Source organism: Parambassis ranga, chromosome 4 (assembly GCF_900634625.1).
Source record: "Parambassis ranga chromosome 4, fParRan2.1, whole genome shotgun sequence".
Taxonomy (NCBI): domain Eukaryota; kingdom Metazoa; phylum Chordata; class Actinopteri; family Ambassidae; genus Parambassis; species Parambassis ranga.
In genome coordinates, this window is record NC_041025.1 from 22,369,317 (window position 1) to 22,385,453 (window position 16,137).

Here is a 16,137-nt window from a genome sequence, read left to right on the forward strand (position 1 = left end):
TAATCAGTAACTAGATGAGCTGACCTAGAAGAGTGGACCCATTAGCCATTATGGAGTCAGCGGCGACAACTTATCTGAAGGGCTGAATTTCAGTTTTTGAATGGCCTTCTGCACAACAGTTGAGTTGTTTCTCGGATTCTGGTGTTATAAATCAGATGATGTGTTTTTGGAGTGAGGGACAATGGCCATCTGTGGTGTCACAGAATGTTGCCTGTGATTTCTGTTCAGCATTGTACAAAGAACTAGTCTCTTGAAAGCTTTGCACAGGTGTTTCATGGGGGATCACATGACTTGAAGTGAGATGCTATGCATCTTAATAGAGCTAACACACTGTTAAAAATCACACAGTACTAAGAAAGAACAAAGATTACAATCACCTCTGTGCATTTATACACAACACACGCACGAGTACGGCTATCGAAACTGATCAAATTTACATTTAAATGACGACAAGGACTGACTGAAATATAGCTGTGATGTTTATGTGTGTGTGTGTGTGTGTGTGTGTGTCTGACCAAGCAAAGGTACACATACACTCACAGAGACACATTCCCACAGGGAAGTAGGCCAGCGCACTCACAAACACTGTATTGCAGCTGACCCAGCCTGCCTTGTGATGCTTTAAAAGAATAAGACAAAGGTTGATGGAAGCGACTGGCCTCCACCAATCACAGCACTCCGTTCATTCTAAACACACACATACACTGCAACTGAGCTCTGAGCGCTGTATCACTGTCCCCAGTTGCCTATCGATTAGTCATGCCTGGCTGCTGTCATGTGCAGGAGGCCAGGGAAGCCCCTAATTGGCTAGTCCCGGAAAGTGAGAGAGAGAGAGAGAGAGAGAGAGAGAGGGGCAGACGCTGAGAGAGGGAGGCGGCAGAGAAAGATGAGTGCGGCTATGAAAATGATTTGTGGTTAGAGATGTGCGAATGGAGTTTATCACAAAAGGGAAAAAAAAGATGAGGAAGAAGATGAGTTTAGTTCATTGATACTCCTGGATGGGATAGAAAGCATCTAGAAACAAACCAAACTTTGGATCCTGATCCTGGAATATAAGAGCTGTTATCCAGCTGCGACTTCTGTCACAGGGCGCAGAAACATAGGTGGATGATATGAGTTATTGTCAGTGACTGACCAGTGGAGTGGAGGCAGAAATCTTCCATTGGAGCACATGAATTGAGTCCCATCCACGAGCAAGTTTGTCTGAGGGGTTTTGCTGCTTCTTTTTGGGATCTTGTATCGTCTTGTAACACTGAGAGATGGACAGAGGGCCCTGAGACAAGAAGAAGAGTGTTAAATATCGCACCAAAGGAGGATGCTTCACTGCTCAGGACTAGCTGATGCTCTAAAGGAGACGATGCCTACTCCAGTGGTAGTGTTGCTTATTTTCTGATGTTCCACTGAGCTGAGAAGAAAGCGCTGAAACTAGCATTGTACTGGATTTCTCTGTTCTTGAGAGGCATGACCTACATTATTGGGACACAAGTCATTCTAATGAGCTTGTATCTTTTGTCATCTCTGTAAAGGAGACGATGTAGTAAGAGAGAGATAAAGACGGCAAGAGGGCTTTTTTTTGTAAATTGTTGTCGCTATGACCACTTACTTCCACAGCCATGAGTTTTGTTGTAGCCCCAAGAAGCCCGGCAGCGGCTCCTCTAAGGGGAAGGGCAAAGGGAAGGCCAAGTCAAGCAAGAGCCACTCTCACTCGAAGCATAACCAGAATTTATTGCAAGTGCAGACGCCAAATCACCAGGCCTCACCACTTCACTCACCAAAGCACCATCCTCGTTCACCGAGGGACAGCTGCCATTCGCCCAAACATCTGCTTCCCTCTCCTTCTCCAAGTTACTATCACATAGCACCACCATCACCAACGTACCAGCTGGCTCCACAGTCACCAAGTACCTTGTTGCACTCGCCAAGCCACCACCAACTTCACCTGTCACCGAGTCATCATCAGCTGCAGCACCATCCCCCAAACCAGCATCAGTACCACCCGCTGGCCTCGCCCAGCCACCTGCTCTCTTCGCCTTCGGCCCATCAGCTCTACCACCACCACCACCACCACCACCAGCAGCAGCTCCATTCACCCAGTCACCACTCATTGTTCCAGCAACACCACCACAACTACCCTCCTCCTCTTCCTCACGCCTCCCAGTCCCTGTCCATCCATCCTTTTCACTCACCGCAGCTCCCATTGTGTTCAGCACTGGGAGGTTATGGGTGGAGCACGCTGCCTACCCACCTGAACACCAGCGGCTCCAGAGGGAAGTTCCCCAACCTGAAGGACAGCGTGAAAAAGAGTCCCACTAGGAGTAGAGCCAAAGCTGGGGGCTGGCCGTGGCCCAATGACACATATATCTGGAACACAATGGAAGCAGCCCCCCATGTGCCACTCATGCATCACTTTCCACAAATACACGCCCATGTGCAGGTAGGTTTTAGTCGGATGTATGCCATCCATGGACAGCTGAAGCCCTGGATTGTTGTGAGAATTGAGATGACAAACTCACAAACATCCATCTTGCCAGGCTTTAAGCAGTATGCTTGTTGCTGAACCAGAGCTGGTTTGGTCCGCTCAGTGTCCTGTATGAATGCACGAGCAGTTACAGGCGTGATTTAGGTGTGATGATAGTGAGAAGTGTTGGCCTGTCAGAAACATTTCTTGCTTGTAGTAGTTTTTCTGGTATAGTTTTATATGCATGTTTCCTTAGAGACCCCAGAAACCATTTACCCACATGCTAACTACAGCTTGCTAGCTTCACAGCAAGCTCACGGTTTCCTCGATGCTCGATGGTTCTACAAACAAACTACGTGCATGTTAACACCTGACATGTTGGTCAACTTGCATTGTGCAGTACAAATGTCTCAAAATAATCTGGGGGTCTGAGGTTATTTATAGTTGTGCAGGGAAACTTTAACTGGAGCAGCCGCATTCACAAAGTGTTTTTATTGCTGTTGTGCTATTGATGTTTGCCTACAGTGCATCAGATTGTGCAGACATACCATGCAGCTTTATTATTCCACCGGTTTGGGATAAAAGCCAACTGAGGATCAATCAAATTGGTCAATCGTCAACATATACAATGATACATTTTTACCACAGTGGTGTTAGGATTATGGAATTTTATCTAATTAATGAATTAAATAAAAAAAGGAAAATCCCAGAACTTTACAGCATCAGAAAATGTGTCCCCCCGTTTCCCCAGTTTACCTGCGGGTCCATCTATCATGTTGTCAGGGTTACTGCACAAAAAAACAACATTGCAATATTTCTGGACATTTTAAAAGAATAAGGCCACTACTGTAATGTTGTCATTATCTGTGCCCTTTTTAAGTAAAGCTCTGATAGCCCGGACTGCCTCACGGATGTTCTCCACACAGAGCTGCCCTCTGGGCTGTCAGCTGAATTGCATTTTTTTTGTTGTTTCTTGTGCGGGACGTGACTCTCTCTCTCTCTCTCTCTCTCTCTCTCTCGGTCTCTCTCTTTTTTCTCAGAGGGCAAAGTCGTTCAGAAACATAGACAGACAAAACAATTTGTGGCTAAATGAGAGGTTTACTGAAATAGCCCTTTCTCAGAATAAAGCCTGCAGTCAGTGGAACATCACAGAACGATGATAGCATCAGTCCGTTTTAACTTTTTGATAAAATAATCATAAGAACTAAAACTATCTACATGTAACCTGTGTTAAATAGTGAACTAAGTAAAAGAGGAAAAGAAAACAAGGCAGTTGACTGTGCTGCACATCTGCTGTGGATGCCCTGATCAGAGATAGCAGGTAGCGACAGAGTGATTACCATGATTAGCATGGCCGTTCTGATTTGATTAGAGTCGCGCTCCATCTGATTAACTCATTAGTCAAATGGAGTTTCATTGCACATTGTGAAGACAGACCAGGATGAGTGGAGTATTGTGTGAATGTGTGCTCCGCTCCACACTGACTCCTTTGTACTATCAATAAAATCTGACACAGTGCAGCGAGTGTGGTCTAATGTTAGAGAAGGAAAACTTTGAAATCAGCCTTTAAAACTTTGCAGCCGTCACTGTGCAGCCAATCATTCTGCTCAGTGTGTTTCCAGGTCAGATGTTATCTGACTCTTGATTTCTGTTTAGCAATCATCTGCTTGCTAATTGATAATTCAATTATTATGTTGATAGTGTGGAAGCTGAACAAAGCAGCCAACACCATTTTCCAAACTCATCTACTTCAACGTTTCTTCCTACATATGGCAGCATGTGAGCTATGACTGAAGGACTGAATCACAGTGTGTCAATAAGACAAACCAGGGATGGTCTGGATCTCTTTCTAAGCTGGACTGAACCAGGCCGTAATGCCACGGTAACACAGCTGGCGTTATGTAATGACTAACAATCACTTCCACAGAACAACAAAACACTGTCTGGGTATGGATGTTGTGTGTGTGTGTGTGTGTTTGTTTATATTTGCACGCTTGTTCTTTTGGCCTTTTCATGTAACACAGCTCCATCCACACATATTGATGTTACATAAGCGTGCAGTCTGACATGGCGTGTCAATGGAATCACCAGCTGAGTGACTGACTGGATTTGTTGCCTTGTGAATGACACACACACACACACACACAACTTGGTCTGCTCTGTGTAATGTTGTAGATGTTAGGGGTGTCAGATAAGGAAGCATGGGTTAGTGACAGGTGTTAATGACCTCTGTTTGCGGAGGTAACTAAATTAGATCCATACTCGTGGTTGTCTCAGTCTATGCAGAGTGAGGGATTATGGGATTTTAACCAATACAGACACTATGGAGACACTATGCTCGCGTGCTAAATGTCCATTTAGTGAGTTTCTAGCTTCTTTGCAGGAGACAGCATTATAAAGTGGGGTCTTCTTACGGCTCTTAAATGGATGAAAGTATTCGGTTTTTATGGGAAAACATTTAAATACTAGTCTTTGAGATTCACAGCACCAGAGTGCTTCCTGATTGGGTTGACTTTACTAAAATAAACAGTATCAATAGATCGTATTGTTTCTGCAGTATATGCCCTATGCACAGATGGATTATTATCCAGTCATGCCTTCATACTCTGGGCTTTGTTTCAGTGCACACCTTTAAATGAGGTGTTATAGGCCACCATTTTCAGAGACTAGTTTCAACCTTTAAGGGTTAAAGCTCATCCTCTTATGACATCATAAGGGGCTGGAAATCTGGATGACTTTTTTGACTTTAAGATGCACTGTGTGAAAACAATGTGGGTTTTTTTGCACACCCACTCCCTTCAAGCAGCAAAATCCCTGAGTTAAATCTGTATTTTTTCTTTGAACTCATATGCACACACTAATCACCTGCACCTGTCAGCACGGCCTCGGCCTGCTGTACTTTACAATAAAGCCCATCCTTCCCTGTCTCTCTCTCTCTCTGGACCTCCCTCCGCTTCTGTTTTCACGCTGTTTTTTTGTTGTTGTTGTTTTTTTGTTCTTTTTTTGGTTTGTGTGCATCTGTCTGCACCCTCTGCTCCTCGTTGTTGTGGAGCAGGCGGATTTCAATCCTCCCACCATACCTATAATCCCTCTGCCCCCCTCTGTCTTTCTGTTCCCATGTGGGATCAAGCATCCAGTCAGCTTGACTGACAGACAGTTGCACATGTGGCCGAAAGAGAGAGAGAGAGAGAGATGGAGTGAGAGAATGTGTGAGAGAGGAGATAAAGGAGTGGACTGGCTTGGATGAGAGGAAGAGATTAGCGCAGAGGGATAGATGCTGCTGTTGCTCTGTTGCACATTCGTGGTCTGAAGTCAGGGTGGGCTGTCCATTTGGTTTTCTAGCTTGTTTGATGCTTGCCTGGCTGATTTTTGTTTATTATTATTATTTAATTCTTTTTTTGTTACTCAACTAAAGGGTGGATGTTCTTACATGGACTGGCACACTCCTTGTGGATGGTGGACTTAGGAGTACTGGAGAGAAAGTGAGAGTAGACAGGGTGAAAAGAAGCCAAATAAGACAGATGTTTGTGCTGCGCCTGCAAATATGAGGAGGAAAAGACACCCTTCGGACTGTTGACAGATAGAAGATAATGTCAGTCATCTGCAGCTGCTCTAAGCCTCGCTGATGTAGTGCTGATCTATCCAGGCCTGGGCTTTAGAGCAAGGAGACAAGGAGATTAAGCTCAGAGTGGAGAAGAAAGGAGGAAATGTTAAATGCAGTTGACACATAATAGGATGTTGATGTGAAATATTGTATCGTAGAAGACCTCACAAAGCAGCAGTGTATATTCTATTAGAAAATGTACTTTTTGTTGGAGTTCTGAATTACTTGGAGCACCGTAGCAAAGCTGTATTCAACTCCAGTGTGTTTTGCAGTGTAGTACATTAGTGCTGTCCAATATAAGGGCTGTGCAGCATGTCATGCGGCGTATGCGGTCGGTCCGTGGTGGTAATCTGTAACAGATGTACTCAGCATGCTGTACCAAAACATGAGACGAGTAAGTTAGCAGCAGCCAGCCTTTTGTTTTCATCCATTTATTATTCTTGAAATAACCTGAGATTAACGATGCGGCTGTTGTCTCTTGCAGGCCAACCCCCCTCCAGTGGTGGTCAACACAGACAGCGTCGACACCCCCCCATACGTGAGTACTGCTTTAAATTATAGTCCGTCATCTGTGCGCCCTGCTGACACTGTAACAGCTCTGTGGCCAGAGCAGATCTGCCAGGGACTCAGCGTTTGACCTTTGGTGGCCCTGAATACATATGAATCAGTGGAATGCATTTTAAAATAGACCATTGTGTAGATACTGTGGGAGCTTCAACATAAAGGCCTTAGGTGTGTGTGTATTTGTAGTTCATTATTTTACATTAGCTGTATCCCAACTGATGGGCTTCATCCTTCAAAGCGCGCATTTATAGACCAAATGCGTCGCTGTGGTGGACAAGGGCTTCCCGTTTCCAATGCTCCTTCAAATATGGCCTCTTTTTCCCCATGAAGCAAGAGAGGCCATATTTGGTGGTGGAGGAGGTGGAGCAGGTGTCGAGTGGATCCTTAAATGTCCAACATATCCCAGGACTCGCTGCGTGCTGGCAGTCGCTGACTTCACAAACTGAACACTGAAGGACTGAAGAGTGCACTTTGTGCAGCAGGTTGCTGGGCAACATAAACAGGAAGTCCTTCACAGATTAGACTGTCCCATGTGACAACTGTGGTGCAACCTTTGCTGGCTACACCTTCAGCCTGATGAAGCACACCCAGTCTTTTGGAGGATGCAGCTCCTCATTTGGGAAACAAATTAGGACTACTAGCTGTTGATTTAAATGTATGAATGTGATGTATGGAATTAGGCATTGTCCATTCATTACATCTCTACAGTAAGTGTGTTTAAATGAGGTTTTTCCCTCTTTGTTTAGGGATGCACCAATCCAAAATTAATAAAAAAAAACATTGATCCAGTATCATGAGGCTGGTAAAGGTTTTTTTTTTTTTTAATACAGAATGCACAGTCCAGATGTCACTTCACTGGTAACCAGCTGCCACAGAGAATCAGTGTCTGTTATTGTTAGATAAGTTTATTATATAATTACTGTGGAGGTTCTCCCTGTTGAGCTGAAAATGTAAAAAAAAAAAAAAAACACAGGCAGAGGAAGAATTGTCCTCACACACATTTCACAGTACTGGTGACTGCTGTGAGTGCTGTTCACATACTAGGGAAAAATGTTAACTGTAAGTGGCTCTTCTAGAAGAGTTTAAAAGAGTTAAATTGAGGCCAAAACAAAATAATGCAGCATCTGTGTTTGATGTTAAATATTACAGACGCTTGGAGGCAGGCTCAGTCAGGTATTTTCCTGAGTCATAATTAATTTGTTTCTAACATGGCAGCATCCACAGTGTTCAGTAGATAACAGTGGATGCTGTCTGATGGAAGACTGCACCCTCTGTTTGGAATGACAGAAAACTCCAAATCTAAACTAATCTGACTGCACAGAGACACAGATTACAGCCAAGGGGATTACATGGGCCACTGGGATGCCACTCGAGCACCGTGTTTGTGTGCAGATTGTTGGGAGTCTGTGTGTCTTTGTGTGTGTGTGTGTGTCCCCTGCAGCAGCTGTATTCTATCTCCCAGTATAAACCCAGGCAACATATAAAATAGTCTGTCCAGATCAGATTTAATGCTGTGTGCTTTTCATTCAGTCAGAAAACATTCACAGCACAGACTGTCTGTGCTGAGCAGCGCGATTGGCTCGTGGTCAATTCATCAGGGATGCTCTTAAGTGTGACATCAGAGATACATCGTCATTAAGTACGCATTATGAGGTTAATCTCTGGGTTTCATGCGTCATTCATAAATTATCGTTTCTGTAATTCTTATATTTGTTGCAGGCCGTTTATTATGAGTGCATTACTGATCAGAAAATGCACTCAAATAATAAGAAAATTATGTCATATGTATTGATTAAAACATGTTTATCATGTAGCAATTATGAATCTAAATAAAATGGCAGAACATAATTTAATAGATGTAATAATAGTGCCTTTTCTTTTATTAGTGGCAGAATCCAACCTTATCTTTACACTAGTCAATGAACCAAAACATAACATTTTGTCCTTTTTCTTTGACTTATTGTGTAAAATAATGAAAGTATTCATGCCTTTATTTTCTGTTGGATGTACTCTGGTATCAGATCAGTATCAGCCTCTTGGCATATCTTCTTTCACACATCAAATTCTGTGGGTTTTGTTCCTCCTTTCTTTAAAAAAACTGAAATTTGACAAATAAGATCAAGAATAAAATGTAAAAAAAAAAAACAATTACCTCTTATTATGCTTGTTATGTTCGTTATGCAGAGATGGACCTTCTTGGCTCTATGATTGAACTAATCAAAGATGGCAGTTTGAAGTCCGTACTAAAGTGGACATTTTGAAAATGTTGAAAATCTTAGTGTTTGACTGGTTGGCCATCTGTGCACTATGATCTAAAGAGAAGTAACTAAATACATTTACACAAAGTGTCCAGTTTTAAGGTTAGCATGAATAATTCTTTACTTGAAAATAATACATTGCTACACTGCATTAATATACTGGTGATCTTTTTGACATAAAAAGCAATATCTGGGGGGAAAAAACTCAGTAAACAGTATTGTTTAAAAAAAATAACATATCAAGTACATTCTTACAGCAGCTCTGGCTTTGACATTCCTGCACTTTCATTGCACTGTAATTCATAGTAATAATTCAGTACAGAGCAGTTTTGAAATATCCTTAATATTTCTTCTATTCATAGTAGTAGTAGTTTGTCACTTTCATCATACACATAATGCCCAACACACATGAGTCACTCTGTAACAATCACCTTTATAAAAAACAAACAATCCAAAACACGATGAAGAAGAAAAAAGAAGAAAGAAGAAGAACCCTGGCTGCAGATGTACACAATCTGAATGTGTTCCTCTTGTCTCTCCAACAGGTCAATGGAACAGAAGCAGACTATGAGTATGAGGAAATCACATTGGAGCGGGTAAACACACACATGCACTGAAAACACAGAACCTACATACAGCATTCACATTTGTTTTTATTTTTCTCTTCTGTTGACATTTATCACTTTTTTTTACTATATATAGAAATAAAGGACTTATAGTAGATATAAAATATATCCTTTGCTAACATGTTCAAACCAAAGCATGAAACAGACGAGCTTGTAAAAGCAGATAGACGCAGCTTCTTTATCTCATGTTAGCATCATCTTTTCCTTCACTCAGCCTGGCCACTGGTCTGATTCTACTGACCCTGTTTCCCTGCACTCTCTATTCCTTGTCCATCCTCTCCATCCTTAGTCTTCCAACCCCCTTCCCTTCCCTCTCATTATTTCCCCCCTTCTCGCACCCCTGAGGCTCTCTCTGTCTCCCTCCCTCCCTCTCTCGCTCTATTCTCCTGTGACCTGGATCTGTCTGCTTGACTGGATCTGCTTTAAAGACACTATGGACATACACGCGAACGCAGACATTACACGAGCTTTAAACCCAACGACAGGGAGAGAGTGAGGGAGCGAGGCCGAGCAACGGCTGTCATCAGCTGTCATGTGTTTACAAAAGTGAACTGTGATGTTTATTCATATTAGCAAATAACATGACAATACAAGACATAAGAGATCACAGAAGTCATTTGATTAATGGGGCATCGCGTGAGGAGTGATTGATAAGTTTGTGACTCATCAGTCAATCATTGTATTGTCTAGCTGTTGTCTAAAAGAATCTGTGCTCATCGTTTGTTTGTTTGTGTGTTGTAGGGTAACTCGGGCCTGGGCTTCAGCATTGCTGGAGGTACTGATAACCCCCACATCGGAGAAGACCCTTCAATCTTCATCACCAAGATTATACCTGGAGGAGCTGCAGCACAGAACGGAAGACTCAGGTAGAGAAGCTGCTCCTAACTGAATGCTTAATCCCAACTGGTACCAAAGTAATTCAACAATCTTTTTGTCAGCAAGACGTCTAACATTTACGACACAAAACATTAAAGTTAGACGGTCATCGTGTGTCTGCTGCCAACAAACTGAGTCGACGTTTTCAAAGGGGTGCTGCACGGAAACCAATCTTAGTAAATTGGCCGGCTTGTGCCAAAGTTTAATTACAGTAAAGAATGCAGGTAGTGAATCACACTGTTTGACTGTTTGACTATTTGCCAAGGTGCATTACTGCTGATGTCTGATAGAAGCAGGCATTTCTTTATCGGTCAGTGTTTTAGTCAAATGACTTCTGGCGCTGTGCAGGGTGAACGACTGTATAGTCCGAGTGAACGACACAGATGTCAGAGAGGTGACCCACAGCGGGGCTGTGGAGGCGCTGAAGGAGGCCGGAGGGATGGTCAGGCTGTGTATACGACGCAGGAGGAGCCTCACAGAGAGGATCATGGATATCAAACTGGTCAAAGGGCCCAAAGGTGAGACAACGCTGCATGCACAGTGAACACATGTCTCAGCAGTGTCTCAGGCTGCATCCTGGGAAAGACACAGTCTATGGAGGTGTGGCCTTTGAGGGCCTCAAGTATGGCCTTGCTGACTTTTAAGGCCATGAGTGTTGTTCACTGAGGTGGACTGGCTCATGTAGGACTGGCTCAGTTCGTATTCATATCTAAAATGTTACCTTCAGGCCATGAAGTTCTGTTAGTTGTGCCCGTCGCTAAGACATAATTTGTCAGAGCCTCCTTCTTCCAGCTGGTCTTCAGATGCAACCTCCACAGGTCGCAGCCTCTGAAATGACACCATGCTGTTGTTGGGACGCATTCAGAACTGACTGTGAGGTTCAATTGTATCAGCTGATGTCCAGAAATGGGGCACACATGTTATGTTTGAGCAGTGTAATGAAATTATATTAATAGCAGAGAAATTACAGTAAATAAAACAATCAAAAATCCCACATGTATGGAACAAATCATCCTCTGGTAACTTGTGTGCTGCTGATGTGTCCCCTTCAGGTCTGGGGTTCAGTATAGCAGGTGGAGTAGGAAACCAGCACGTCCCAGGAGACAACAGTATCTATGTGACGAAAATCATCGAGGGAGGGGCTGCACACAAAGACGCACGGCTACAAATAGGCGACAAACTTGTTGCTGTAAGAACATTTTCTTGTATTTTTGCTCTTTGTCTTTTTTTCATCACAGTAAATAAATTAAAATGTTTTTGTTTGTTTAAAACTGCGTGATACATTTCTGTTGTGTGTTTTGCTTTGTCTTATTTTGTCTTCATGCCTTCTCTGTCTGGAGACACTAATTTGTCTTCGTGTGTTTCCAGGTAAACGGTGCTTGTTTGGAGGAGGTGACTCACGAGGAGGCAGTGGCCGCCCTCAAATCAACTCCCGATGTTGTGTACCTCCGTGTGGCCAAACACACCTCCCTTTTTATCAATGACAACTTCCCTCCGCCCGATGTCACTAATTGTGAGTACACAATAAACAAACCACTTTTCTCATGTTTCCCTGCATAACACAGGGTGTTCTGTGGACTCTCACTTTACTTCAAAACATCTAAAAGTTGCTGTAAACGGCCAAAATGTCGCACACATCACTGTAAATAAGATGGTGACACGTTCCAAAACAAAGGGCAGAATACTTGTGATGACGATGAAGGGGATGTTGATGAGTATGAGGAAGAGGGTTTAGCACCGTCCAAGGATACAAACTCTAATCAACGTTTTGTGAAAGTTGCAATGATGAACATCAGCTTAATGCACTGTTGGTCCTTGACGTGCTGCCAAATGCTCAGGCAAGACCTGCTGCCAGGACTTCAGCAGAGCAGACTTGATGTAGCACATTAAACCAACAACCTGTCACCGCTTCAAGGCCTGCCCCATATTTGATGCTGTCAGTGTCACAAGCACTGACTGCGCTCTCCATAACAATCTGGCCTGTGTCAAAGGCGCACAGGGCTTTACACCTGCAGCATATTTACTCCTAAGAATCCCCTATTCTGTTACTGCAATCTCATACATTGCTCACACGAGCCTAAGAAATAATATTTCACTTCTACTTTGAGTGTTTTATGGGGGTTTGTGTCTGTCTTTAATCACAGGATAAGCAGAAAAACGAGAAAATAAGTATTAGTCTGAGGACAGACAGTCATTCACTGCTGTGATCTAAGTGACTGGTGGCTGAGCTTGTAGTTGTCTTCATCCTATACTGTAATATTGCAGAAAACCACAGTGCAGACAGTAGTTTTGTCTTGTTTGGCCAAAGGATTTTATGTGTTCTGATGCATACAGCACCATAGGATTGACTGTTTCAGTTCAGAGGCAGCTCAAGTGCTAATTATTTAAGGCAGAAACAAATTAGATATTTGAAGTATTTTATTTTCTTCCTAATGTGCAAATGTGACTGGAAAATCAGAAAGGTGTCACACAGACCTGTAAATTCCACATGCTAAAGAATCACTCACATGTTACATATACTAATTAAAGCTGCAAGCAGCATTGCGGGCCCTCGCAGACCTTGCGATCCGCGGGGCTATCGCTGTCTTCTCTCCTATGCTCTTATCTCTTATACTCTCCTGTCCTATGCTCTCCTCTTCTCTCATTTGCAGAGATGTACAACAAACACATGTTTACAACCAAACTTTCCTGTTAGCAGTAGGTGGCGCTATGACCGTATCATCCTATTAGCATATATATCTGTTCAGACTCGGGTCCATAGCAGTACTGTAAGATTTTGTCCACATTGCATAAAGTATATGGGTAGTACTGCATAAAACACAGCGAGTTCCTTTGTAATGGCGAATGGTCAACTTTGAGGCCACTCCCCCACGACACGGTAATACTTTTGAAAGAGTTTTGGAATGCGTCTATTCCCTATGGTGTCCTGAGTGGACACAGTGCATTTCAGCTCAATTGCATGAAGTATGTGAGGCGTGAAAAGTTTTGAAGCAGGGTCACAAATAGGCAAAAAAATGGCCAAAAAAGTCAAAATAGCGGACTTCCTGTTGGGTTTGGAGGGGGGGTCCAAGAGACTTTTTTGTGCGTCTTGGGGTGATACACATGTGTGCTAATTTTCATGATCCTGTGTCAAACTGGCCAGCGGGGCTACGCGTTAGGGCAAAAAATACAGGGAGTTCCTTTGTAATGGCGAATGGTCAACTTTGAGGCCACGCCCCCACCACACCGTAAGACTTTTGTAAGAGTTTTGGAATGTGTCTATTCCCTATGGTGTCCTGAGTGGACACAGTGATTTTCAGCTTAATTGGATGAAATATGGGAGGCGTGAAAAGTTTTGTAGCAGGGTCACACATCGCCAAAAATGGCCGCAAACTTTAAAATGGCGGACTTCCTGTTGGGTTTGGAGGGGGGGTCCAAGAGACTTTTTTGTGCGTCTTGAGGTGATACATATGTGTGCCAATTTTCATGATCCTGTGTCAAACTGGCCAGAGGGGCTACGCGTTAGGGCAACAAATACAGTGAGTTCCTTTGTAATGGCAAATGGTCAAACTTTGAGGCCACTCCCCGGCCACACCGTCAGACTTTTGTAAGAGTTTTGGAATGCGTCTATTCCCTATGGTGTCCTGAGTGGACACAGTGAATTTCAGCTTGATTGGATGAAGTATGCGAGGCGTGAAAAGTTTTGCAGCAGGGTCACAAATCGCCAAAAATTAACAGAAATTTCAAAATGGCGGACTTCCTGTTGGGTTTGGAGGGGGGGTCCAAGAGACTTTTTTGTGCATCTTGGGGTGATACACACGTGTGCTAATTTTCATGACCCTACTCAAAACAGGCCACAGGGGCAGGCAAAAAAACCTATGAAATCACAACATTTTGTGTAGCCAGTAGGTGGCGCTCTGTCAAAGCCTCAATATTGTTGTATAGATGTGTTTAGGGTCAGACTCTGATCATACATGTGACATTTCGTACAGATCGGACAGAAAACGAAAAAGTTATAGAGACTTCCTGTTTCCTCTGAAATGGTCAAACTTTGAGGCCACGCCCCGGCCACACCGTCAGACTTTTGTAAGAGTTTTGGAATGCGTCTATTCCCTATGGTGTCCTGAGTGGACACGGTGACTTTCAGCTCAATCCGATAAAGCAGCGGTCCCCAACCTTTTTTGCACCACGGACCGGTATCATGTAAAACAATACTTTCACGGACCGGCACAGAAAAAAAAGTGCATAAAGAGACAACTTGCTCTTATGCTTAATTAGTGGGAGCCTTTGAGCTTTCTCAGCAATGAGGCGGTCCCATCTAGGGATAATGGGAGACATGACACCCGAAGTGTGTTTCTTATGTCCAGTCCACTCCGTAATTTTGTTTTGGCCGTCATTAATTGCTTCAGTCGTTCTTGTTCACGTTTTCTTCCATGGCTTGTCTTTTAATGCAGGGTGCTCGGTCTCGCAGTTTTGAAGGCTTCGTTTCATTTGCGAGTCTGTCGCCACATCACTCAGAGCGGACTTGGTGTGTGAGAATCACCTGTTGCAATAAATCCGTATTTTAAATAGGACTCCTGATATAGTCTTTTAAATGCGGGTTTCTTTTTCTTTGAAGGGGTAGGCTCCTCTTCTTCTGTCTCCTCGTTAGGCCTTTTCCCCTTTCCGAAGAAGCTCTCCAAAGACGTTTGTTTTTTATTCATTTTTGCTGCTTGTGGGCTTAATTTTGGGGTTCCGTATCCCGTGACCGAGACAAGCGTCTGGGCAGGTGCTTAAAGGCACAGGCGGATGAATCTGATCGATTTATAAATGAAACAGCTGTCAGACTCAGATAATGAAAAATATATGTTTTGCTCAGTCTTTCTGTGCGGCCCGGTACCAAATGACCCACGGACCGGTACCGGTCCCCGGCCCGGTGGTTGGGGACCACTGCGATAAAGTATGCGAGGCGTGAAAAGTTTTGCAGCAGGGTCACACATCGCCAAAAATGGCCACAAACTTTCAAATGGCGGACTTCCTGTTGGGTTTGGAGGGGGGGTCCAAGAGACTTTTTTGTGCGTCTTGAGGTGATACATATGTGTGCCAATTTTCATAATCCTGTGTCAAACCGACCAGAGGGGCTACGCGTTGGGGGCGCTATAGAGCCATTTTTCTATGTGCATTTCAAAAGTTAGCAAATTTCAAAATTTTTCGGGCGAATGAATTTTTCTACCAAGTTTGGTGAGTTTTTGGGCATGTTAAGGCCCCCAAAAATGCGATCTAAGGGGGGGAAGGAAAAATAATAATCCTAAGGGTTTCAATAGGGCTCTTGCACCATTTGGTGCTCGGGCCCTAAATATATTCACTACAAAATAGGGAAAAGGCTTCATGACAGAGAGACAACATGCAGATGTGCTGCACATAGCCATCATTCTAATACATCTGCATTTATGTAAAAAGAAAATCCAGTGTTATAAAAGTGAGTAGAAGATAGTTAGATGTATAAATGTACATATATTCTATAACGTTCACATTTCCCAGACAGTTTGTTACATAACGGTCTGATTATCAGTCTGAATTTAGTTCACTGGATTACAGCCACTTTGTCAGCGCTCCAAATCAGCATATTATCAAACAACTGGTCACAGTATGACACATTTCCAAAGGTCAGATTTCACACTGTCAACATGTCTGCAGTGCATTTAGATGTATGTGTGTGTTCAACAGGTTAGAGTATTAAAGTTTCAGATTTGGACGTAAAAAGACAACATCTCCTTTAATAATGAAATAATA

General features: G+C 43.3%; 1 protein-coding gene across 3 annotated transcripts in view; it reads left to right on the forward strand.

Moving 5' to 3' along the window:
* Window positions 1-16,137, forward strand: part of LOC114434164 (disks large homolog 1-like) — an 88,433-nt gene that overhangs the window by 46,054 nt on the left and 26,242 nt on the right. For all 3 annotated transcript variants that reach the window (XM_028403146.1, XM_028403147.1, XM_028403148.1), the window contains 6 exons: window positions 6,547-6,600; window positions 9,430-9,480; window positions 10,252-10,376; window positions 10,735-10,904; window positions 11,439-11,575; window positions 11,755-11,899. In XM_028403146.1, the coding sequence (XP_028258947.1) occupies window positions 6,547-6,600; window positions 9,430-9,480; window positions 10,252-10,376; window positions 10,735-10,904; window positions 11,439-11,575; window positions 11,755-11,899 (682 nt within the window). The remainder of the gene's footprint in view (window positions 1-6,546; window positions 6,601-9,429; window positions 9,481-10,251; window positions 10,377-10,734; window positions 10,905-11,438; window positions 11,576-11,754; window positions 11,900-16,137) is intronic.